The 24,751-nt window shown below is 45.9% G+C and overlaps 1 protein-coding gene across 4 annotated transcripts in view; it reads left to right on the top strand.

The window, feature by feature from the left end:
• l(2)k09913 (transmembrane protein 53-like lethal (2) k09913) overlaps positions 1–24,751 on the top strand; it is a 200,202-nt gene that overhangs the window by 34,005 nt on the left and 141,446 nt on the right. For 3 of the 4 annotated variants that reach the window (XM_075691106.1, XM_075691104.1, XM_075691107.1), the window contains exon 2: positions 4,489–4,551. The exons of the other annotated variant lie outside the window; for it this stretch is intronic. In XM_075691106.1, the coding sequence (XP_075547221.1) occupies positions 4,489–4,551 (63 nt within the window). The remainder of the gene's footprint in view (positions 1–4,488; positions 4,552–24,751) is intronic. 4 annotated transcript variants of the gene reach the window in all.

The raw sequence follows: 24,751 nt of genomic DNA, 5'->3' as shown, positions 1-24,751 counted from the left end.
TGCACCCTTGCTCCGCTACATTCCGGTTTTGGCCTCATTGATCCTGCCACCGCTTGTCAACCCGATAACGCTGCTACACAGCCTCCTGTGGATGGCGACCGAGCAGCAGAAGACAGGCTGAATCTTCCGCATCCAGCTACAGTCGAGTTCTTCGCCTGGCAACCACGCAGTACTGCCACCTCGGCAGCTTTGCCTTGCCTACAAATACCGCTTCCGTTCTGGGGCCATTCGGGGCACGCCACTGCGACGAACGTCGTCGTGCACCGCTCCTTATTGCGCAGGCTTTCCTGCTATGCACCCTTGCTCCGCTACATTCCGGTTTTGGCCTCATCGATCCTGCCACCGCTTGTCAACCCGATAACGCTGCTACACAGCCTCCTGTGGATGGCGACCGAGCAGCAGAAGACAGGCTGAATCTTCCGCATCCAGCTACAGTCGAGTTCTTCGCCTGGCAACCACGCAGTACTGCCACCTCGGCAGCTTTGCCTTGCCTACAAATACCGCTTCCGTTCTGGGGCCATTCGGGGCACGCCACTGCGACGAACGTCGTCATGCAACCGCTCCTTTTTGTGCAGGTTAGTTGCTTCCCTCTCACTAGTTGCCTCCGAACCAGTAGTCCTTTTCTGGTCGCAGTGTCGTGCCCCTCTGACCTGCTTGATTGTTACCGCAGATTGTTGTGTTTTTCATGTTATTTTTGTCTCAATGTCCATTTGGTATCTCTCTTGCTTGTCATGTCGGGGGATGTGGAATGAAATCCCGGGCCTTCGAACGGTGACGAACTTGTATCGCTTGTATCTATTTCATACACTGTCTCGCCTGGAACAGTCCCAAACCACTATTCTCGCAGAACTTTCGCTAATCCGCGCTGCCCAAACTAACATCGAGGGTCTGGTCGGCTGCCTGTCTTCGCGTGTCGACGCACTGGAAAAAGTTGTCGAGAATAATCAACCAAATGACTCGTCTTCTTGCGCCTTGACAACAAGCATCGAGAAATTCTCCACGGAAATCAAAGCTCTTACCAACAAATGTGATGACTCCAAGAATCGCCTTCGCCAGTCAAATTTGATTTTTTTCGGAATAAAGGATAATAAAGGCGTAACCTGGGCAGAGTCCGAGACCCAAATTATTTCCTTTTGCTCAGAGAAACTTGGCGTTACCACAAATCCTGATGACATTGAGCAAGCGCACTGGCTGGGGCGATTCCAGGCAGACAAAAAGCGCCCTATAGTTGTAAAATTCGGGCATTCCAAAGTTAAATCAAACATTCTATCAGCGGGACCCAAGCTTAAAGATACTCCTTACGCAGTTTGTGATGATTATTCAACACGCGTGCGAACAGCCCGAGAAATGCTTCTCACTTATGCCCAAGAAAACAGCACTAACTTTAAGATCCGATTCGACAAGCTCACCATGAATGGCGGACAATTCATATACAATTCTGAAGCAAATTCCGTCGAGGAGGTTCAATAATAGCAATCGCCACCCGCTTGCAGGTCGCCGCCACGCCCCCGGCCGCAGTCACCCTGCGTGAGATACTTCGCATCGACTTATCATACTTTGGCAGTTTTCCTAGCCAATATTCGCAGCTATCTTCCGAAGAAAGACGCTGTTGAAGCCTTCCTAAAAGATAGCAGTACAGACATAGCAATATTTACTGAGTCCTGGCTAACTTGTGATATTTCGAATGATGAGTTGCTACACAATGTGCGATCTTTCACGGTGTATAGGCGTGACAGAGTGGGGCGGAGGGGTGGCGGTGTGCTTCTTTTAGTGAAGTCGAGTGTGCCCTCTTTATGTGTCTTACCAATCAGTAATCATGAGATTGTTGCTCTGAAATTAACACTGCCTTCCAGTACAATCATTTTAATGCCCTGGACGCCGACATTTCATTTCTTAATCAACTGTATTCAATGCTACTGGATCTTCAGGCCTGCTATCCCCGCACGAGGTGCTTACTTTGCGGCAATTTCAACTTCCCTGACATTAACTGGCTCGACTTATCAGCGCACAGTGGCCAATTGAAAGAGTTTAATAATTTAGTTCTTACCTTCAATCTTACACAAATAGTTGACATGCCAACCTGCCAAAACAATACTCTTGACCTTGTTCTTGTTTCGAACCCTGAATCCATTCAGTCATTATCATGCATTCCCGGTTTCAGCGATCACTGCTCCTTATTGTTCAAACTGTCCGTACCCATCCCCACTCGTCAACCATCTGTCAAATATATCCGAGACTATAAGAAGCCTGACATTCAGAATATTATCATCGAGCTGGACAAGTATTTTAATTACTTCCGCATGTCCTCCACTTCCAGAACAGTAGATGAAAATTGGCTGCTTTTCAAACAAAAATTGTTATCACTCGTTGACTGATACCCCTTGTTTGCATTCGAGGCGATGCTAGCAGACCCCGTTTTTCTAATGCCCTCAGAAAACTCTCAAATAAAAAGAAACGACTCTCCCGGGTAGCAAAACATTCCGCTAGCACTTTGCATTGGGAAAGGTATTTCTCTTGTCTTCGTGATTACATAAAACTTTTGCGATGCTCAAAAAGAAAATTTTATCATTGGATTTACAGGACATTATTCGTTCCAATCCAAAAAAATTCTGAAAACTTTTAACTCCCGCCATTAAGTCATCACATAATATCTCATTGGTTAACAGTAACGGTTCTGAAGTTCCACCAGACAAACGCAGTGATGTGATGAATTCTTACATTTCCTCAGTTTTTACTAATGAACCGACCTTAGATATCCTTCCCCTATCTAAGTTTCCGTTTTCATAGATGCCGCCTGTTATCATCACTACACATGGTATCGTAAAACTTATTGAAAGACAAGCGCCCCTGGACCGGATAATATATTGTCTCTATCTTCCTAATACTATATCTTCCAGACGACTGGAAGCTGAGCGAGGTAGTACCGGTTTTTAAAGCAGGTAACCGTTCTGATCCTTCTAACTACCGACCGATTTCACTAAGATGCACTGCTTGCAAACTACTGGAGCATATAATATATTCACAAGTTGCATCTCACCTTGATTCCAACAGCTTTTTTCCCAACCAGCACGGCTTGAGACCTGGCTACTCATGCGAAACCCAACTTTTCCATTTATTTCACAACCGATCTTCACCTAAATTTAGATTCCTTATTTCAGACGGACGTCATATATCTCGACTTCTCGAAAGCTTTCGATCGTGTACCCCATCAGCGCCTTTTAGCCAAACTTTGATGCTTGTGTTTTGATCCGCTGGTATTAACATGGATTCGTTGTTTTCTATCCGGTCGTTGTCAATTAACTGTTATAGATAATGATCATTCGCCCACAACTGAAGTTCTTTCCAGTGTCCCGCAGGGCTCGGTGCTCGGCCCACTTTTGTTTTTAATCTTCATAAACGATCTTCCTCTCAGCATTTCATCGTGCATTTGTCTTTTCGCAGATGACTGCGTCTTGTACCGCCGCATAACCACATCCAATGATCAGTTATTGCTCCAAAATGACTTAGACAGAATTGAAGACTGGTGTTCGACATGGCTAACGAAGCTGAATGTATCAAAGTGCAAATGCATGCAGGTAACAAACAAGCGCACTAACCTCAGCTACGCATATTCGTTGTACTCAACCACCCTTTCCCAAGTTGAATCTTACCGTTATCTTGGAATTCACATCACTAGCAAACTCACCTGGTCCGAGGACATCACGAAAATTGCAGCTGATGCATCAAAATCACTTGGGTTCATCAGATGGCACCTCAGCTTCTCCCCTCCCTCTATTCGCAGTCTAGCATGCAAAACTTTTGTCCGAACGAAACTAGAATTTGGCTCCCCAATTTGGAATCCACATCAGGCCTACCTAATCGATAGCCTAGAAGCCATTCAAAACTTTGCAGCCCGATATATTTCATCCAACTACGACACCCACTCCAGTGTCACCAATATAAAATTATCGCTTGACATCGAGCCTCTGATGCACAGACGAAAAATCGCCCGTTTGTCATTATTTCATAAGCTGTACTTCGGTTTTCCTTCGCTTTGGCACTCTCTTCTGCTTCCACCTCTTCGAACATCACGCCGTCTTTTCAACTCCATGAGCATCCTACGTCTGCACAGCTCCTCTAATGCATTTAACAAGTCATTCCTGCCTCTTGCAATTGAAGAATGGAATTCATTACCAGGCTATATTGTAATAGAATGCAATCCATATAAGTTCTGGCAGTTGCTGACATCCTATTTGAAAACATGATGTGAAAATTATTGCCTGCTTCTGTTTGCCTCTGTTTACATTACTGTTGCTATTTTTATATTTGTTAATGCTTATTTAAAGGGTTTTTGTACTTTTTCTTCTGTATATATATCCTGCTGATCACTGATATTGACAATGTTTGACAGTGACCTACGTTGTTGTGTTTAATGTTCCGCCCCCCCCTTATGTAATGCCCCTTTCAGGGTCTTTAAGGACCAATAAATGATGATGATTCTCTTCACAGGATTCCAAGAAGGCTTCAAATCTCTTAAAAGGCTACCAACCACCTTTGGAACGATTCCCTTATGTACGTAAAATCCTTAGCTCCTTGCTGGGTAAGTGGCGTCAGTGATGTGGGCGATCAATAAGTGACGAAGAATTTCGAACACTGAAGAAAGCAAAGTATAAGTGAAACTTCGATAAGCTTGCATTCATCAGAGTATGAATTCATGCAAGTCACTCTTTGCTGTGCATGAGCCTTGCATCACAGTTTCTCCTTTGTGATGCGACATTGTGCGTGCACAGCAAATTGTACAAATATCGGTGGGTGGCATGAGAATAAACAGTTGCTAGTCCTTGTCCAATTTGTTCCTTGTGTCCCTAATTTGCACTAATTTACCATAATTATTATGCAAGGCCAACTATAGTTCAACAGTCAGTCCTGAGCTTTAAGTGCAAATTCTTTTGTGAAGGTGCTTCCATTTTAATGTGTGCTTAAGGGATTTCTAGTTTCTGGCCTGTACTTACCAATGAGACAGCTTGCAGCTACATTTTTGCACTCATTTATAATCTGTCTCATCTCACTCAACTTAAATATTGATCTGATAGGTTTTGTGTAGCGCACATTTTGCGGGAACACATTGGCATTCTCTTTTAAAAAGAAGACTCGTAAACATTGCCTTTACTATAACCGAATTGAGTAGCTGCTAATGTTAAGCTGGAGATGACTCAGTAAAATTAATTTGGATGTTGATGCTTGTCGGTGTCACCCTTGTTTTCTTTTCACCTCGTAACTTTACTCATGATGACGCACTTTGCACCTCTGCAGTACAACACCAGTTGGATGATTATTTAATTTTATTTTAAGGTGCCAACAACAGTCTGATTTCATCACTGTGCAAAAATTACCAGCGGCGGCTTTTTTGAAACTCTCAAAGCGGCTGTGGACTCTTTGCAGGAAGGATTTCAATTCTTCCATTTGACCCGACCATTTTCCTCCTCTGGTAAAAAAGTTACTTATTATAATTTTTATAATTACTGCCTTAATTAATGTCTCTACGCATCGTATGAAGTCTGCCGACACTGAAAACCATGTCATTAGGTAGCAAGCAAATATTGCATTTCCCCTTATTTTTTAGGATTTCTGAATGCATTTCTTGAAACACCTGTTGTACAGTCCTATTCGAAATAGGTCCTAGCCGCTTTTTTCGTAGCTCACTAGTAGTGGAATCGGGGCAATTGCTATGGCACAAGACGAGTCAGGTTGTCAGACAACCCATTCATCAGGACAGATGCTGATGAATGGGTAGCCGCCATAGCACAGGACGGGGCTCATGAATGGTGACGTGCTGAAGGCTGGGCTGGCCTCCATGGCACAGGAAGGGGCCAAAACTGCAGTGGGAACCTGCCCATGTACTGCATTGTCGCAGCACCCTGGGGGATGGTGAGCGGGCCGGTGGGTCACCTCTCCGGGCCAAGTTGTGTGAGCCACCCACTGCCGTCTACGGAGCGCAGCTGTAGACATGTCCGCACTATCCCAAGCCCACGTTACACACTGACCTGCCACCTCATTCACAGCTCCTTCTTCACGTTGCAGTCTCGCATTACCAGTCTGTTTACAGTTCCACTTTTTCACCTCGCGAGGACCATTTCTTGTCTCACTCTTCTTTCTCCACAATTTGCGCACAAACTCATGACGCCACTACAGGGATTTCACTTAAAGACATCTTCCTGTATAGATGTATAATGTTAACAGTGTGGACAAAATGACAGATCGGGTGAATAACTACGTTCACACTGTTACCATTATGAATGCATACCAACTCACACACCTTTCCACTTTAATTCCTGTATAGAGTTTCTAATATGTATTGGTTCACATTGTTTATTGAATAAACTTCACTTTACTTGCGCTCACTTACCAGAATCAGACTTGGGCAGGTCTACTTGGCCTACAGACTTTCAGAAACTCGGGCTTTCTTGTGAATTGACCACCTCAAAAATACCTTCATATTAGGCTATATAAAGCCACCAAAAGATGACACCAAGGAAAGTGAAAGGGATATTAGCTGTCGTAAATTCACTTGTAGAAAATAAGGAAGATGGAAGTTAATGTGGACAAAAATAACTTGCCGCCAGTGGAATCCAGGAACCAACAACCTCCATGTTACGCATGTATTGCACTGCAATTATAATACAGTAGCGGCTATCCAACCGGCCACTGTCATGGGTATTTATGTGTCCTATATCAAGCGCAACAAATTCCAACTTGCGCCTGCAAATTTCCTAATTTCATTACCCCACTTAGCTTTCTTCCGTCCTCGACTGTGCTTTCCTTCTCTTGGCACCAATTCTGTAACTTTAATGGTCCTCCGGTTATCTAACCTACGCATTGCATGGCCTGCCCAGCTCAATTTTTTCTATTAATATCAATTAGAATACCGGCTATCCTCGTTTGCTCTCTGATCCACATCTAACATTCTTCATTCCATCGCTCTTTGCGCAGGACAGGGGTAATTGGAGATCGCAGGCAGAGGCCTTTGTCCTGCAGTGGACATAAAATAGGCGGATGATGATTTTGATTGAGCCCTAGGTGTGTTAGCGAGTGCCACTCAGGGCCATGACGGGTAGATGTGGCACATATCCTCTTTGGCCCGATGCAAATAAAACCCTTCAATACTACTACTACCCATAAGCTGATGGAGGGGTTTTCGATGGTGCAGTCGGGCCATCCACCTTAAAACCCCTCACTGATTAAATTGAGCGCCAACTCTACTACCCTTCTCTGCTTCGCGCTTGTTTCTCCTCGTGCCCATCGATGGTGGCATCCCCTTGTCCGATGCAGCCTAGCAGACAACGCCACATGTTAATGTGAGCGGGATAACAACTTTTTAGTTTGGTGCTTTTGTTTAGCTTCTATTTATTTCCTGCTGCCCTGAAATCACAATTGAGAACCTTATTTCAACACTGGGAAGAAAGATGTAGAAGGATCGACATTTGGGCGAGTTGGTACTAGTTGAACATCTTGATGGGGCAGCACAATAAGACGAAGACAGAAGGCAGGAACACACAGGACAGTGCTGAACTCACTTTATTCGAATGCATACACAAACTTATGTACACAACCCATAGCCACGTGCTCTCCCATCGATGACGATTATCAGTGCGCAGGCAAAAAACGCAAAACCCTGTAATCTAATGCTACACTATGAGGTGGCTTAAAAATTCAAATTCACGGTCATGCAAATTTAACGATGGCATGCTTACAAAACGCGACCCTTTTTTTCTGATATAGTAGGCCTCAATATTGCTCTGAGCATGGGTGCACTCTAATCTATAAAAACACCACAATACCTTCCGCGCATAAAAATCAGACCATGAGGGAGATTATCATCTTTCTTGTGTCCATGGTTTTTTTCGCGCTAAGCTACTACTTGGTCTCAAGCTTCTTTGTCAGTCTCCGACTCTCTGCCCCATATGTCAGCACTGGTAAAATGCACCGATTGTAAAACTTCCTTTTTACTGATAATGGTAAGTTTCCAGTCAGGAGCTGACACTGTCTGTTGTATGCAATCCAACCCATTTTTATTCTATGAGTTTCCTTCTCATAATTACGGTTCCCTGTGATTGACCTAGGTAAACATACTCCTTTACAGACTCTAGAGGCTGACTGGCGATCCTGAACTCTTGTTCCCTTGCCAATTTATTCATCATTATCTTTGTCTTCTGCATATTAATCTTCAACCCCACTTTTACACTCTCTGTTAAGGTCCTCAATCATTAAAAAAAAAAAAAAAGCTTTTTGTGCGCAAGCAAACAGAAACAAAGAGGAGCAACACAAGGACGAGCGCGATTAAGCACTCGCCCTTGTGTTGCTCCTCTTCTTTGTCCCTGTTTGTTTGTGCACAAAAAGTTTTTTTTTTTTTAATGAATCTGTTCCAATTCGGCCGACTCACAGTTATCCCTCAATCATTTTTGTTAATTCGTCTGCATCATTGCTGAATAGAACAATGTCAAACCGAAGGTTGCTGAGATATTCGCCGTTGATTTTTACTCCTAAGCCTTCCCAGTTTAATAGCTTGAAAACTTCTTCTAAGCATACAGTGACTAGCATTGGAGAGATTGTGTCTCCCTGTCTGACACCTTTCTTTATAGGTATCTTCCTGCTTTTCTTGTGTAAAATTAAGGTAGCTGTGGAATCTCTGTAGATATTTTCCAAGGTATTTACTTATGTGGTATGTGCTCCTTGATTACGCAATGTCTCTATGACTGCTAGTATCTCTACTAAATCAAATGCCTTTTCTTAATCTATGAAAGCCATGTAGAGAGGCTTATTGTACTCTGCGGATTTCTCGATAACCTGATTGATGACATGGATGTGATCGATTGTAGAGTATCCCCTCCTGCCCTTGGTTGACTAAAGTCCAGTGTTGGCCTTATTCTATTGGAGATTACCTTGGTGAATATTGGGATATCCTGTGTCGGCGTATAGTTTGGGTTTCGAATCGTTACATCAGCGCACCACTGAGCGCCAAACGCTTTTAGTATACACTATGCAACAAGGTAATGCGTGCAGACAGGACACAAAAGACGAGAAACACGAACGCCGACTATTAACTGAAGGGAGCACTTAGGCAAAAAGAAGAAAGAAGACACACAAGTCATCTGCACAAGCTCTGGAATGGTATCTGCACGTGTCAGTAAGGTACATGTGCCGGTCTATGTGAGAGATAGCTGTTAAGGCACTTAATCTCTTCCTTATGTAAAGTAATCGAAGGCTGACTCACGCACGCACTTCCACCATTATAGATATGCCATGCCTCTACCATAAGATGTGTCTCTTCATTCTTGTGCCTGTACAATATCGCACATTCGTCTAACTCTGGCGTGCAGTTACAATCTTGGCAATGTCGGGAAAGATTAGAAGGCGATCCACTGGTTAACAACCTTATAGGTTCCATTAGCCTCTGATTGATACACCGCCCCGTTTTCCCTATGTAGAACTGGCCACAGCTAAAGGGAACTTTATAAACTGCACCCATACGACAGTCAGTAAAACTGCGCAGATGGGTTGTGTGTCTTCTTTCTTCTTTGCACCTAAGTTCTCCCTTCAGTTGATAGTCGGCGCTCGTGTTGTCCACTTCTCTTGTGTCCTGTCTGCACGCCTTACCTTTTTGCATAATGAATCCTTGCCAACTAGCTCAGCTTTCTGTCGTTCTAAGTTGTAAGTATACCTGCTGCGTTTCTCCTCACTGGAATAAAGTCATTCTTTGGCTTCGCCGTGCTCCCTCACGGGTTGCAGAATCAAGCGGCTTTCCTTTCTTTAGATCACTACCATCAAAGTCATTCTTTGTCTGGTCCCCGACTCGAGCTGTCCAGCTCTCCTATTGCGGTGCTTCGCACCAGGCCGTTCGGCCTCATGCCGTAGGTTTCGCGTCCGGCCGCCTCGTCGAAGCTATTACAAACTGGCAATGAGGTAAACCATTCTTCTGCTTACTACTTGCCTCTGCCGTTCTATTCCTGCTTTTGACATGCAAGACGCAACAGCTAGATCTGCTTCTCCATGCACCTCAACTTCCCCGCCTTTGTGCTCGGTGCCCGGCACGGCGTTCGCAACCCCCATGCCACCTTTCTTTGCATTACCCGGTACTCCTTCGGTACCATGGCTCACATGGAAACCTTCTTTTCGCACGTTTCTCCAGGCGACCGGATGCGAGGTGCTACAAAATGAGCGGAACAAAGCCTTTTTACTCAGTAACTTAGACTTCGAGGCAGCGCCTTTAGTATGACCTGGCATCGCAAATGGACCTGACAACTACAACATTCTTCACCTCTTAGACCAACGTTATGAAGAAAGCACCAATCCCCTGGTGCATCGTATTATCATCAGGGAGAGAAAGCAACAACATGGGGAAGCCTTTCAGGACTTCATCACTGCGTTACAAAGGCTAGTGCCTGCTTGTGCGTTCGAGTCTTGGCACGACGAGTCCCTTCGTGACCAAATCTTGCAAGGTGTCGCATCAGCAAGAATACGAGAAAAGTTGATAATTGCTCTACGAAGGATCATCCCTCATGCTCAAGAAAGCTGAGGAAATCGGATGAAACGTAGAACAGGTTCACAAGGAACTTCAAGTTTTCAACAACTCGTCTGACCATCGTGTCTCGGCGCAACGCCAAGATGGCGTCGCCAGCCATCACTTTCCTTGCCCTGGCACGCAAGGTGGCGGTCCCCGCCACCCTTCTCCGTTGACCTGGGGAGGCCAGCCAACATGGCGCCTGGCCCGAACTCAGCGAAGCCAATCGAGACATCGCAGTCAGTGGACAGTTTGCAAAATAGTTAGTGTCATCTGGCACACAGCAGGCAAAGCTGCAGCGCTCTGCGTGCGAGGGTATGTGGCTAGAAAGCAAGTTTCATTTCTCGGTCTCTGCCTAACCTTTGCTGTGGCAACCGCATATGTTCACTGCGGCAAAAATAATTGAAGACGCCATCACTCCATTCCAGTTTTCGTACCTGACAGGGACCTCCAACTTCTCGAATCTTACCATTCAAACTGATCGCATGTGGCAGTGTCTGCTTTCGAAAGCTGTCACTATTCGCCAGGCTCATCGAGGCTCGGCACTGAAGGAAGGTTACGTTAAAAATATATATTCAGAGGCTGCTGCTTCCAGCACAGGACTGATGCGAGCGACATGCACTCCTTCAACGAAGAGCTGAATGCACGTTGTCGAAACACACTGCCGATGTGTCACCCAGTGTCCACACTTGATTTCGCAGACTGGCCGCGCACAGCGACCACCACGCAAGGTAGCTTGCGTTATTTGCTCTTTGCTGCCGATATAGTATATCTGTATAGTATATAGTATACTCTGTGTCCAACTGCAACAGAATCGTCTAGATGCTATAATGCTCACAAACATAAATGCTTTCTAACTCTCGGCATTTTCATTACAAGCGCTGTTGGCTGCTGCTTCGACATCCGGGAGCTGGGCCTACTGGCTGAAGCGATCGGCGGCTGCCGACAAAGTCAGCGTGCCGAGTGTGATGCTCCGCTTAGGAGAGTTTACCGTACTAATGTGGCCCATCTGCAACAAAGCAAAGTGTCACAGAGCTGTTGGGCTTATTACGATGGTCTATCTTCGCGTAGGGTAAATACGAGAAAGTCTCAAAAGGCGTGCCATTCTCTCGACTTTATGCACTAACGGCCACCGATGGAAGACGTTAGCCTTGCTTGCTCACCGTGGGTGCCACCGGTTACTAAGAAGCTTCTGCTAGCAATTAAACGCATAGTTTTTTGTGAACTCTTTAATGCATGCATGAATATAAAGAGGCTAAATGAAAAAATGCATTTGCATATCTGTACACCGTTGGCAGAAAAGAGCAAACCAGGCGAACTCCGTTGCACGGTGGTCGCTCTGTGATGCCTGTCGGCAACACCAACTACCCTCGGATGGTGTGTTTCGGTCACTTCAGTGGCGTAGTTCTGGGAGCTGATTGTCATATGAGGCGCACTTTCGACATCACTTTATAATATTTATTATAATTGCATGTCAGCACCAACTGAGTGACACCACTGCACTTTCGCAAGCGCTGTCCGTCCTCGTCCATCATGAGCTTTCCTGATTCCGGCAAAATGCAGCTGCGTTTAAGGCTTAAAACTTTTTGTGCACAAACAAACAGGGACAAAGAAAAGGGGCAACACAAGGACGAGCGCTTAATGCAAAATAAGGCATAAGGCGTCTTGAAGCTTGCCGGCTGAAATAAGCTCACAGTGCTGGCATATGACAATTCAGTAGCTGCAAGTAGCGCAATGAGAACCGGCTCTGCGAGAAGTGAGCAAATTGCATGCTGTGATGGCATCTCCGGCCGTCCATGCTGCTTTCCTCTCCGGATAGCTCTTCTCGGATGGAAACTGAAATAAACTAGTGCTCCATTTGTCAGTGAAGCAATTTGCGCACAATACGCAACACATTTAGCTGACCTTTTCACAAAGATACTGCAATCAAAACCACCACAAACCAGCGTCTCAAGGCGCGCTAAAGCTGTGTTGGTTGTTCATCTGCTTCTCGTACCTAACCATGTAGAGGGTTTCTCGTGACAAACGTGTTCGTGCATGCACAACAGTATTTTTGCAAACCATCCATTGCTATCGACGTGGTTCACCTCACCACATCGCATCTGATCCAGGCCGTCCAGCCAAGCACATTACCTGCCGTGCCTGCAGAAAAGTGGTACATTACGCTTCAGTTTGCCATTCGAGGAACGGAACGCATCGACTGTCCCCTGCTCGAATGCAACTTGTTTCCGCTACCGCCGATACAGAATCGGCCACTACAGTCCCGTCTGTGCTTGCAATTCAAGCACCGCATTCCTGTACTGCAATAATTCACGCTGAAGTCGTCATTGCGAATACTACACTCAAGTTGCTCGTGGATACAGGAGCTACGGTGTCGTTGATGAACAGCACCCTGTACGAAGAACACTTCAAGGGTTTTCCCATATCTCTTTCGAGTCTTCGACTCAAGAATTAGTTTCAGCAAGAAATTTTGCATTCAGGAAATTTCTCTGTGCTCGTCAACTACAGCCACAAGGCTCCAGTAGTGACATCTCACGTCACGAACCAAGGCACTTCTCTCCTGGGCTTAGATGCCGTTCAGGCTTTGGGCATTGACATTCAAGGGTCGTCGCTCACATGTCAACAAGTATCGGGAGCTCCAGCTGACCCTAGCATTCAGCTTTCGTCTCGACCGCACAACGCTCCATCATAGTTCGCCCATCTTTTCTCGGGACAATTGGGACTTGTAAGGGCTTTATCCTTGACGTTCGTCTTCGAGCTTCAGTGCAACCAGTCTCAGTGAAGCTCTACCTCTTGTTCTCCGTGAGCAAGTCTCCACCGAACTGCAACGGCTGGAATCAGCCGATATAATTGAACGAGTCTCAGCGTCCGAGTGGATTTCTCCGCTCGTCATGGTTCAGAAGAAAGACAATTCCATTCGACCTCGTGTCAATCTTAGAGAACCCAACAAGGCTATCATCAACGACGCCTTTCCACTACCGCGGGGCTTGCGAACTGCTGCATCGACTCACTGGTGCTACTGTCTTCAGTAAGTTGGTCTTACAGACCACTTATCGGGTTTTATTGACCGAAAAAAGCCGTGAGCTTACTACATTCATCACTCATGACGGTCTCTTTCGCTTCAAGCGTGTGTGTTTCAGTTTGGCATCTGTGCTATCTGCTTTCCAGCAGATCATGTCATGTTTTATAAGACTGCCCAGGCACCTTGTGCTACCTTGACGATGATCTTGTATGGGGTCACACTCAACGTGACCACGACAGAAATTTGCAAACCGTCCTGTCCAGAATAAGTAATGCAGGCATGCAGCTTAACCACAAGTGCGTATTCAGTATCCCAGAATTAACTTTCCTAGGACATAATATTTCCGTAAACGGCATTTCACCAATGGTTAGCGAAATTTAGGCAATCGTGGAGGCACCACAGCCTAAGGACAAAAAGGCTCTACATTAATTTCTGGGCCTCACGGGATATATCGCTAAATTTATCCTGGAGTATGCCGATGTAGTGGAACCGCTAAGGAAACTCCTAAGGCAAGGCCGAGCCTTTGTCTGGGATCGGGATACTGAATAGTACTTTCCGGCAATTAAAGACGTACTTGCATCACGCCCGGTGGTACGCATGTTTCAACCGCATCTTCCTATTGTTATGACGGTTGATGCTTCTGACGTTGGCGTAGGAGCCGTCCTACAGTAAAAATCCGGAAATTAGCTCTTTACAGTAGCTTTTGCTTCTCGTACATTATCTTCCGCAGAACGATGGTACTCTGTAGGCGAATGGGAAGCATTGCCATGTCTGTTTGCATGTGAACACTGGCATGTTCACTTCTGGGGTCGATAGTGCACACTACGAACTGATCACCAAGCTCTAGTCGCAATACTGTTTTCAAAGGGTTCTGGACGGAGTCCATTAAGAGTTTCAAGGTGGAGTGCAAGATTACTATACAGTCGCCGACTGATTTTCCGGACTCCGAAAAATTCGGACATGCCCGATTATTCGGTCAGCTTCGCGGCACCGCCATTCTCCACATAGACCCTAATGTATAACAACTGCCGAAAGTTTGGACACCTTGCAACCTCTCGTCCGATTTTTCGGACACTCCTTGAGCGAACTCGATCGAGAGCACGCGTGTTATCAGCATTCGCTGATAAAGCGCGTGCCGTTTGTTACTGGAAAGTTATCGTTGTGTGGCAGAAGGGGCACTTAGAGTGTTCGATAGAGTGGCTGTACAGGAGTTCCGGTTTCAGCTTAGTAAGCCATGTCAAGACAATCCAGCAGCTGATTTGTTTCTTCGCGCCCGACGCTGCGAGCAGGCCACGTTTTTCGTTTGTGCGAGTGGTGTCGGCACGGTGGTGTTTGCTTTGTGTGCTATGTCGAGGTTTCGGTGATCCAAGCATTGCGTCAAGTGTCTAATGGCGCCAACAGTGCCCGCGCAGATTGCGCTGGGGAATGCCGGTAAGCGGGTGCCGGGAGGCCTAAGATTTGTCACCTTCCGATGTGCTCCCTACTGACGCGGAAAATGTTCTGCCGAGACCTGCGCAGTGGTTGCATTGCGATTCCGGACACCGTCTCATTTGACAGTTTCACAGGTGCTGACACTGCTGTACTGACATGCGCAGAACTCGACGACGGCGAGATCATTCGTCAGGTTTCTGCTGCACCGCCGGACGATGACGCACCACGTGCTACGCTGCTGTCGCATGCGGAGCGTGCACAAGCAGTGACCATAGAATAAAGAACAACTTTAAAGAAGGGAAACTGTACCTTTGGCAGTGGTTCGAAAATAAGCAGCGGCAGCGCATGGAACTTACCTAGGTGGACGCCAGATGACGCTGCTAAAACAGGAAGCGGAAATGCGCATTTTTTTTTTAAAGCATTATCCAATATGGCTGCTTTTCGCCGATCGTGTACGCTTGTATCCGCTCGTACGCGCCGTACGAGTATTTGCCCTGCCGGCTATGCGGCATGCCTCGATGCCTCGGCTGCCGCGCAGCCGGTGCGTTCTAATTGCCAGGAGACCAAAGAGCCTCTACTGACGCCCATACAAACAAGCCACAAGTGAGTGAAGAGAACGTGCGACTTTATTGGCAGAAGACAAGCAGTGTACATTCTCGTGCAATGGTAGAAATAAAATGTGTGTGTCGAGATACGCTGGAATCTTTGACGCGAGCTCGTAAACGGCTCGCCGTTGTCGTCGCACATGGCGGTTTAGTAACGAGCGACAACCAGCGGCGCAAGCAGATTGGACAGAGTGTCCCGCCTGTTTGCAGCGGCAGTCGCCGTTAAAGATGAGCAACTTGCATTGCGAAGCAATCGGGTGAACCAGGCATCTGCTGCCGCAGCCAACACAGCGACATGGACTACTCGGCATTTTAGCCTTGACTCCTTTCCGACCTGCACGTTACTTTTCTTTCGCGGGCCGCTAATGTGTGGCTCGCACTTGGTGTCCCACATTGTATCAATATGGACAAGTTGCTTTCGTGGGCATCACCTTCATCAGCCACTTTTGCGAGCCTTTCCACCCAACTTCATACACGTCGGACCATGTAAGCACGTGTGCTGGTCTCTGTTCGTGCTTAATCGCAGCCGGTAAAGGCCGCAGGCACAATTTGTCCATGGCTGCAGCAGGAAAGGTTGAACGGGGAGCACGAATCACAGTGTGTGTAAATTGGGAGCCACTGTCGCTGTGTGGATTGGAGGAGCAAATACTTACTTCGAGAGACTGTTTCTCAATGCAATTGACCTGGCCGCCATATTTGAAAAACATAACACGGCGACCGTAACCAAGTAAGATGACAACGAAATTAAGCAGCAATTAAAAAAAATTAATTATGGGGATTAACGTGCCTAAACCATTTCCTGATTATGAGGCACGCCGTAGTGGAGGACTCCAGAAATTTCGACCACCTGGGGTTCTTTAACGTGCACCTAAATCTAAGTACATGGGTGTTTTCGCATTTCACCCCCATCGAAATGCGGCCGCGGCGGCCGGGATTCGATCCTGCGACCTCGTGCTTGGCAGCCCAACACGATAGCCACTGAGCCACCATGGCGGGTGAAGCAGCAATCAATCAATGCATGAGGTTCAGAGAATACATTATACATTGGCTACGAACCATATGGCAACAGTGAGCATTCACATACACGGGTCTCTTAGGATACATTCAGCCGCCTACTTACAGGCATAATGCTTGCCTTCGTCGCATGTGGTGGTCTGGTAACGAGCGACAACCAGCAGTACAAACAGATTGGACAGAGCATTGCACCTGTTTTAACCGACAGTTGCCATTGAAGATGAGCAACTTCCATTGCGAAGCAATCAGGTGACGCAGGCATCTGCTGCCGCAACCAACACAGCGAAATGGACTATCCGGCATTTTAGTGTTAACTCCTTTCCAACCTGCATGTTTCTTTTCTGTCGAGAGCCGCTAATGTGTGGCTCACATTTGGTGTCCCACTTTTTCTCAATATGGACAAGTCGCTTTCGTGAGTGTCACCTTCGGCAGCCATTTTTGCGGGCCTTTCCACCCATGTGGCTATCAACTTCAAACACGTCGGACCATGTAAGCACATATGCTGGTCTCTGTTCTGAGCAAATCATGGCCGAGGCAGGCCTCAAGTACAGTTTGCCTATGGCTGTGGCAGGAAAGAACGAACGGGAGCACCAGTTACGGTGCGTGTATACTGGGAGTCTATGTCGCTGTGCGGACTGCAGGAGCAAATGCTTACCTCGAGAGACTGTTACCAATGCAACTGACCAGGCCCCCACATTCGAGAAATGTAACACAGTGACCACAACCAATTGGGGTAGCAAAACCAGATTCTGCAATCAATCATTCAGTGTAGCTTGCGCAAAGACCCAGGCTATCGAGGAAGAAGAGCAATCATCAACGAGACTAGGAATATGGAAAATGAGAAAGCTTGCATTCAAGAGAGAAGCCACTCTGCTCTGCAAGCATTGAAGGCCAAAAACATCAAGAAAAGTAAACTGGTGCATAGCAAATGGTGCGTAGGTTAATGCAAGACACATGTCGATGTTGCATCAGCTATTTCAGGAGAGGAATTGTGCATGACAACATACACTAAAAGGTACTGCTACAGATATGTTATGGTACTAGACAGTGACTGGTATTAAGTATCGGCGAAGAATCGGTTGACCTCTATGTTTGGATGAGGATGAATGATCTCTAACGAGAATGGGCAATGAAAAAGCTTGCATTTATAGAAGAAAAATTACACTTGGCACAAATGGAATTGACATGGCCAGGAAGCTGATTAAGGGCAAACTGACGGAACTCTTTTGGGCAGCGTCATCCGTGCTTGATAAGAAGTTGCAGGTGCATTTGAAGACGAAGAATTCCTATAAAGTCCTTTTCGAGTTACCTGGATGACTCGGCCAATTTGTCCGTGCTGGTGGAATGGTAGCTGAAGCTCTTTTCAGTCTTGACACAGTGATCTGCAGACTTGATATCTCATGCAAATTCTTCTGCATGCTCTTCTTTGTTCGTGGTGTAAAAGCCTTGCAAATTCGGCTCCAGCCCCTTTCTGTTGGTGTGGATAGGAGCTCCTGTGATGACCAAGATATGCTTGGCATGGACTCTGTTAGGGCAGAATGGTGACACATGAGATACAGCACAGATTAGCCAAACTCTTGCGTGTTTTCTTTTATGTTCGAACCAATTATACTGAACCATAAATATGAACAGACATTCATATTTGCTGCAAACAGCAAGCCAATACAGCATATATGAAACATATTTATTTCTGAACCATGTGTTGTTTACCTTGTAGTAGTAGCCAACGTCCACACAATGACCTTGTTGTAGCAGGCAGCAGCTTCTGTTTTGTGCGTGGAGTGTGTTGCTTTATACTGGTGCCGTCCTCATTGCTGCATGTCTGGAACAGAAATTTTGACTGAATCAGAAATCGAAAAAGCAAAATTTTGCAATATGAAATGCAGAAAGGTGTGACATATATATTGTAATGGTTTGCGACTACAGAACACATGCAAATGTACCCTGTCTGTTCTAGGGTGCTTAAGCCGCGCGTTAAATAAATACTGCTATTGTCCATAAATTTATGTCTGCCTAACTATACAATGCATGTAAACAGCTTAAGTATTATTAAGATCAGAAATGAGAACATTGTGCGTTCATTTATACACTGGAAGAGATCACACTGCTGGCTCCACAAGCAAATGCATGAAAGTCATGAAGCTATTAGAACTGATGCATTATTTTTCTCCACGGACGTGATGCACCGCTTCACTACTGCAAAAATAAATGCCCTACGGTAAACCAAACTGAACAGCAAGAACATTTGAAACTAACAGATACGAAATATGAGTGAATTATCAGGCTTGCAACTGTTCAATACATTAAATTGTGTACATTGACATCATTTTACCAAAGAATTATTCGGTTTCGTGGACGAAAGAAGTTGCCGGCGGACTCGAAAAAAAGTTTTATGTGTATATTGTTAAGGCTACCCAGTCACCTATGGCCGCGGCTACAGTAAGATGAAAAATGAGACGCGCGTTCTGATATCGCTCTTTCTTTCCCGATTGTGTGTGTATAACGACAGCCTCGCAAGTAACGGTTTATTTAGGAAACAGCAACGGAGGATCTCAACATCCATATGTTGTGCAGGATCTAGTTCGTTAACTTGTCGCCGCCTGTAAGTTAATGAGACGAATATTATATAACGATTCAAGCAGCGGTGTTAAATGACTCACCGTTATTGCCGTTGTCAGCCGCACCAGAATCCAGCTCCCGTTTCGATACAGACGTGTTCCGAATGGCTCACGACCGATACCCAACTTTCGGGATTACATGTCTGCTTGCAAACACGTCGCTTCACCCCAGGTTAAATAACGCGAGACATCGAAGCGCAATAAACTAGTTTTAGCAAAAAAGAAGGAACCAGTCTGAGTGCACGAACGAATGAATCCGTGCCGCCATGCACTCGAAAATACCGGTAAAAATTTTTAATCCAGGCCAGAGGTCACGTGAAAGATCGATGATGCTGAACGCTATTTGCGTTTATAGTGACCAACAAACAGACTTACTTACAAAGAGTACAATTTCTAATTGGCAATCATAATTTCGCCCTCTTTTTTATGTAATAAAAATGCTTCGGTAATTGTAAAAGAAAGTTTGTAAGATAAAATTGCGCTTTTTACGGCGCCTCTAGCGGAAAATGTTCAAACTAACGTAAGCATCCCGAAGTGATTCTACTATGCTGGTTTTGTTAGCAGCAGCACGCGGTCGATTTTTTCGCCCTCTGTGGCCATTTGTTGAACTTGAGAGTGTGCGGGGCCTGGCAAGGACTGTGCTTTCAGCCGGCTATTAGCGGCAAGAATTAGGAGTGGCGCCCTCTCGCGAGTGACATCACGGCCAGGACGCCGCTCGCTCCGGCTCGCTCGGCTGCCGCGCGCGCTCGTTCCCTTCATGTATGCTTGGGGTATGGGTGGCTCGTGCTGTACGTATTGAAGGATACGTCGGCTTCTTTCAGCTGCCATGGCTTAACCACAGTTTCTTCTTCAAAAGCGCGTGAGTCGAGAAACTTTGCGCCTTGGATATCACAAGCTATGTAGCATTAAAAGGGTCTACTGGTTTTGCAATGCACATATGCGCAGTGTCTATCCGTAAATTTTGCGTAAAATGAATGTCTGCAAATTCAACACGCGAGGTTGCGTATGATGCCTCGCTAAACATTTAACATTCCCTTAGTATTTAGCTATGAGAGACATTGCATTTTACATGGAAGAAAAATCTTGGTAATTGGCGTGAGCATGTTATCCGATGTTAGAAAGACACTGCCCAGCGAAGCTGTCATCATGATTCTTACTACTCTGGTGTGTTGTTCTATTCAAATATGGCCATTCATTAATGAGTAAAAAAATACGCGCATTTCTTATGAAAAATTTGCTGCTACTTTCATCCTCCTCTGAAACAGGCCTCCAAAAAACGAATTGCTCATGGCTGCAAACACGACGGCGCGTCATGTAAAGTATTTACATTGTTAATTCACAAACACCATAACAGCAATCACCTGAGAGAAAAGTTTCGTTGTTAAGATCGAGAGCGAATGAATTGAAGGTGATGAAATGTTTCATAGTGGCCCTCAGTAGCCTTTATCGACAATATGGCACACCCCTGATCATGTAACGGTAGCTATCAACTGTCGGTATGGCGAGGCACATTATGTTCGCGAAACCCGTCAGTTCACTACAACTTCGAATTGAAACCATAAAGCATTTTTTTACAGCGCCAACTGGAATGGCTAAAGTATTCTGGAGCTACTACAGCGCAGCTTAGATTGACTAGAAAAGGAAAATTCAAGCACCTTCTGTCTCACCATCTCTCGATCCAGCGTTATTTAATTATACAAACGGATAACTATTCGCTTCGTCGGTACATAAAAGAAAAGCTTGCCCAACTGCAGGCTAAATAAAGTTTGCTCCAATCGAATCGCAAACATTCATAAAGAAAGTACCACAAGCCTTGCATATACTTTCACTTGATTTCTGACCCACCACCGGGGAATTTCGATATCTTCAACATGTCCCATACTGCTAATGATTGACGCTTCGACTTCTTTCTGGCTGCAGCCATGCCGTCCAACAGGCATACTTCACTAAAAAAATTGGGCCGAGCAGCCTGTGTCAGTTCGCCAAACAGATTCGTCATGTATATTCCTCAAGCAACAAGCACCAGTAAATTTCTCAAGTGAGTTGAACGGAAAAGGAAATATATATTGGTACATTCCTATTTGTATTCTGTGAATAGCTGTAAGCCTTCATTAACTTTACTTCAAATTTCTGCGGCTTAAAATAAACACGGGAAGAACCGCCTAATGTTGACAAGCAGTTAACGAAGCAAGTGGTGCTTGTAGAATCTAAACTCCAGTATTAAGTCCCCGTGTCACTGCCGAGCGTTTCTGTGAAGAAATGCAAAAATTCGATATTATACCATGAACTCGTCGTGAGCAAACCTGTTTTAGCGGATTAAAATCAACGTAACTGTTGTAGAAGTCATATATAGCCAGCGTTTGTGACATACTAGTTGCAATACGGCAGGTATGGTATCATAACTGGATTCCTGTATGCTATATTTTTGCGATTGTCCATCCGCACATGAAAAACCCGAAATGGGCTGGCACTATAGCGTTGCCTTTGAGAGCTGCATTATTGTATAAGAAATTAGCTCTTTGAATAAATGTTTGCAAAGGAAGACGTCGTAAAAATATATTTGAGACGACCACCATAAGTATACAAGCAGAGAGAATGAGGGCGAACAAACGAAAACACCACAGAAAGCGCCCGGACAACACCCAAACTGTAGCAGACGACAGGCGCGAGTCCTTGCCCTGACGTCATGCGAGTGGCGCTCGCAGCACCCCTGTAGTTCGTTCTCGGGGCTAATACGACCCTCTCCGAGATTCAGGCTTATCTGATTGCGTGTAAACGGAACAGCATGCAACGGCGCTTTCACGATTTCTTCAAGACTACTGCCGAGCCCGAATAAGTGCGTGGAAATAAAGGATTTCATTTTTTTCCCTTAATCTGCTTTTTCGGACACCTGTTTATTCGGACATTTCCGCAGTCCCCGTGAGGTCCGAATAAACGGTCGGTGACTTTATTACAATTTCACCATTGAGTACTGTAAAGGTGACCAAAATGTCATTGCGGACGCATTGTCGTGCTTACCTGACCCTGCCGAATGGGAACCAGCACTAGATGAGGAAATAGTATTTTTGGTTTCGTCTTGTATTACAAAGGAAGAGTTCCAAGCAGCTACACAAGCAGATCCAGTTTGCCAAGCATTAAAAGAATAAATAGTAAGAGGATGGAGAAATGCGGCAGATCTTCCGCCAGAATTACAGGCATATGCTGCTGTACAGTCCGAATTGTCCTATGTGGATAATCTGCTTCTCCGAGGTGAACGTTTCGTTCCTCCTGCTTCCTTGCGTCAGACAGTTCTGTCTATTGCTCATGAAGGTCACTTAGGCATCACTAAAACAAAACTCAGACGGAGAGGCATCTACTGGTGTCCTCGCACGGATAGACAAGTTGAGGAACTTGTGGGAAACTGCTTTGTGTGTCGACCAGTAGATAAATCTGCCAAGCGGTCTTTTGCTCCATTACAGCCTGTTGAATGGCCTTTAAGACCATAGGAAGAATTAGCCAAAGACATAATAGGCCCTCTTGACCGTGCTCCACAGTATGCACATTTTGCTTTAGTCATTGTTGGCTATCATTCCAAGCGGCCTGAAGTTGCTTTTATGCCTTCAGTCACATCCGAAGCCATCATGCACTGTCCTATGTCCATATTCAGTAGAGAAGATTTCCTGACGCTATAGTGTCCGACAATGGACCACAATTTGTTTCGGCAGATTTTCAGAACTTCCTGAAGGAGAGAGGCATTAAGCATTTCTTGTCTTCCCTTTACTACCCACAGGCCAATGGCCAGGTAGAAAGATTTAACCCTGTCCTTAGAATGCTGTTTTAGAACAGCGAAACCGTAAGTTGGCGGTCTTAGAATACTTGGAAATTTACAGGTTTACTCCACACATAACTACCAGTGTGTCTTCAGCTATGCTGCTTCATAGTCGTCAACCACAAACTCGTCTGGACATTGCAAACATGCCTCCAATTCATCCAGAATTTGCTTCTCCGAAGTTGCGTCAGGAAGTGCAAAGTAGAGTATGTCGAAAACAGGAAAATACCAAAATGTATGTAGATGGTCGTCGTGCAACCAAATTCCCACAGTTTCAACCAGGAGATCTTGTCAAAGTACGTACCTCGTGGAAATGGGGTCCTAAATACTCCAGTCCATTGAAGATAAACAGATGAAGTACACGTACATCAGGATGAAATGACAAATAAAAGAAGAAATTTCAATGCAGATGCAACCCTAGATGATAGTTTTTCACCTTTTCTTCCAGTTCTTACTGGTACCCGTTTTCCTGCTGGATCCACTTCATTACAACCGCCTGTTTCACCCCCATGACTGGGTTCATCCCAGTCAGAAAGGTCTCTTGAATTTCCTTCAGACATTCCTTCCCAAGACACCAGGAAAAACTTCCTGGTCCTGATTTGGTCCTGGAAAAACCAGGACCAAATCTGTAATTTTATTGGCCTATTTAGCAAGAAGTTATCCTTTATTGGCATATCAGAGACATGGTTGACAAAAAATGAAGTCGGACTTCACAATAAACCTGGTTACAAGCTAGAAGTGAACTGCCGCGCAACCTACAACCAATCTGGGATCGCCCATGGTGGTGCTGCCCTGTACATAGACGATAGCATTACGTGCAGGAGACGATACGATACTGAATTTAAAACACCTCATTGTGAATCGGTATGGATTAGGGGGGATAAAAGTCATTTGCAGCCGTCACAGAACCTTATTATGGGCGTTATATATAGGTCGCCGTCTGCATCTTATCACGGTGTGATAGGAGGATGTGGGCCCAGGCCTCAAGCACACAGGGATGGCACAATGAACACAGAGAGGCTTTAATGACACGGGGACGGGACTAGGATAACGTACAAGATAACACACACACAGTTCCTTTCATAAATGTCTGTCGCGTAAGTATCGTCACGCTCAGCGTCAATGTAGGAAGGCGTCCGATAGCGCGTCGGTATCACACACTCACGGCACGAAGAGGCGCAGAGATGAATCTCGAGCGGCGAGTGGCGCAGGTACTGGAGGCCGGGGCGGGTGCCCGGCACACGACGAGCCACTCGCGCGACAGCAGGGTCGGGACGTCGGCCCGCCACAGGGTAGACCGTTCGGAAGGCTTAGCTGCACCGGAACATGCCGGTGTCGGATGCTCGCCCAGCAGTGGAGCAGGCCGGTTGACGACCAAGGACAGCCCGGCCTGTTCTGCCAGCACACCCAGGAACACCGGCCTTGGGTAGATGACTGCTCGGCTCGTTCGGAAGGCCAGCCCAGGCAGCTCAGGCAGATCGCACGGCTGCCGTCTCCACCCAGACACCGGCTCTTCTCTTCCTCTTCGTCCGTCGCCGCCGCACAGCAGTCACGCGCATTCGGCCGTGACATTCAAACAGTCCAAACTCCTATCACATTTCCCCCCAAGTTCAAGAAGTCGAGGAGGGTAGCACTACGGAGTATCACAAGTCACACAGTTCAAATTATTACTCTCATGACACATTAGTCCGTGTCCGTAGCTATTCTACTTAGATA

This window comes from Dermacentor variabilis, chromosome 4 (assembly GCF_050947875.1).
Source record: "Dermacentor variabilis isolate Ectoservices chromosome 4, ASM5094787v1, whole genome shotgun sequence".
Classification (NCBI taxonomy): domain Eukaryota; kingdom Metazoa; phylum Arthropoda; class Arachnida; order Ixodida; family Ixodidae; genus Dermacentor; species Dermacentor variabilis.
The sequence above is the reverse complement of the archived record's forward strand: the minus strand, read 5'-3'. Positions and strand labels throughout refer to the sequence as shown.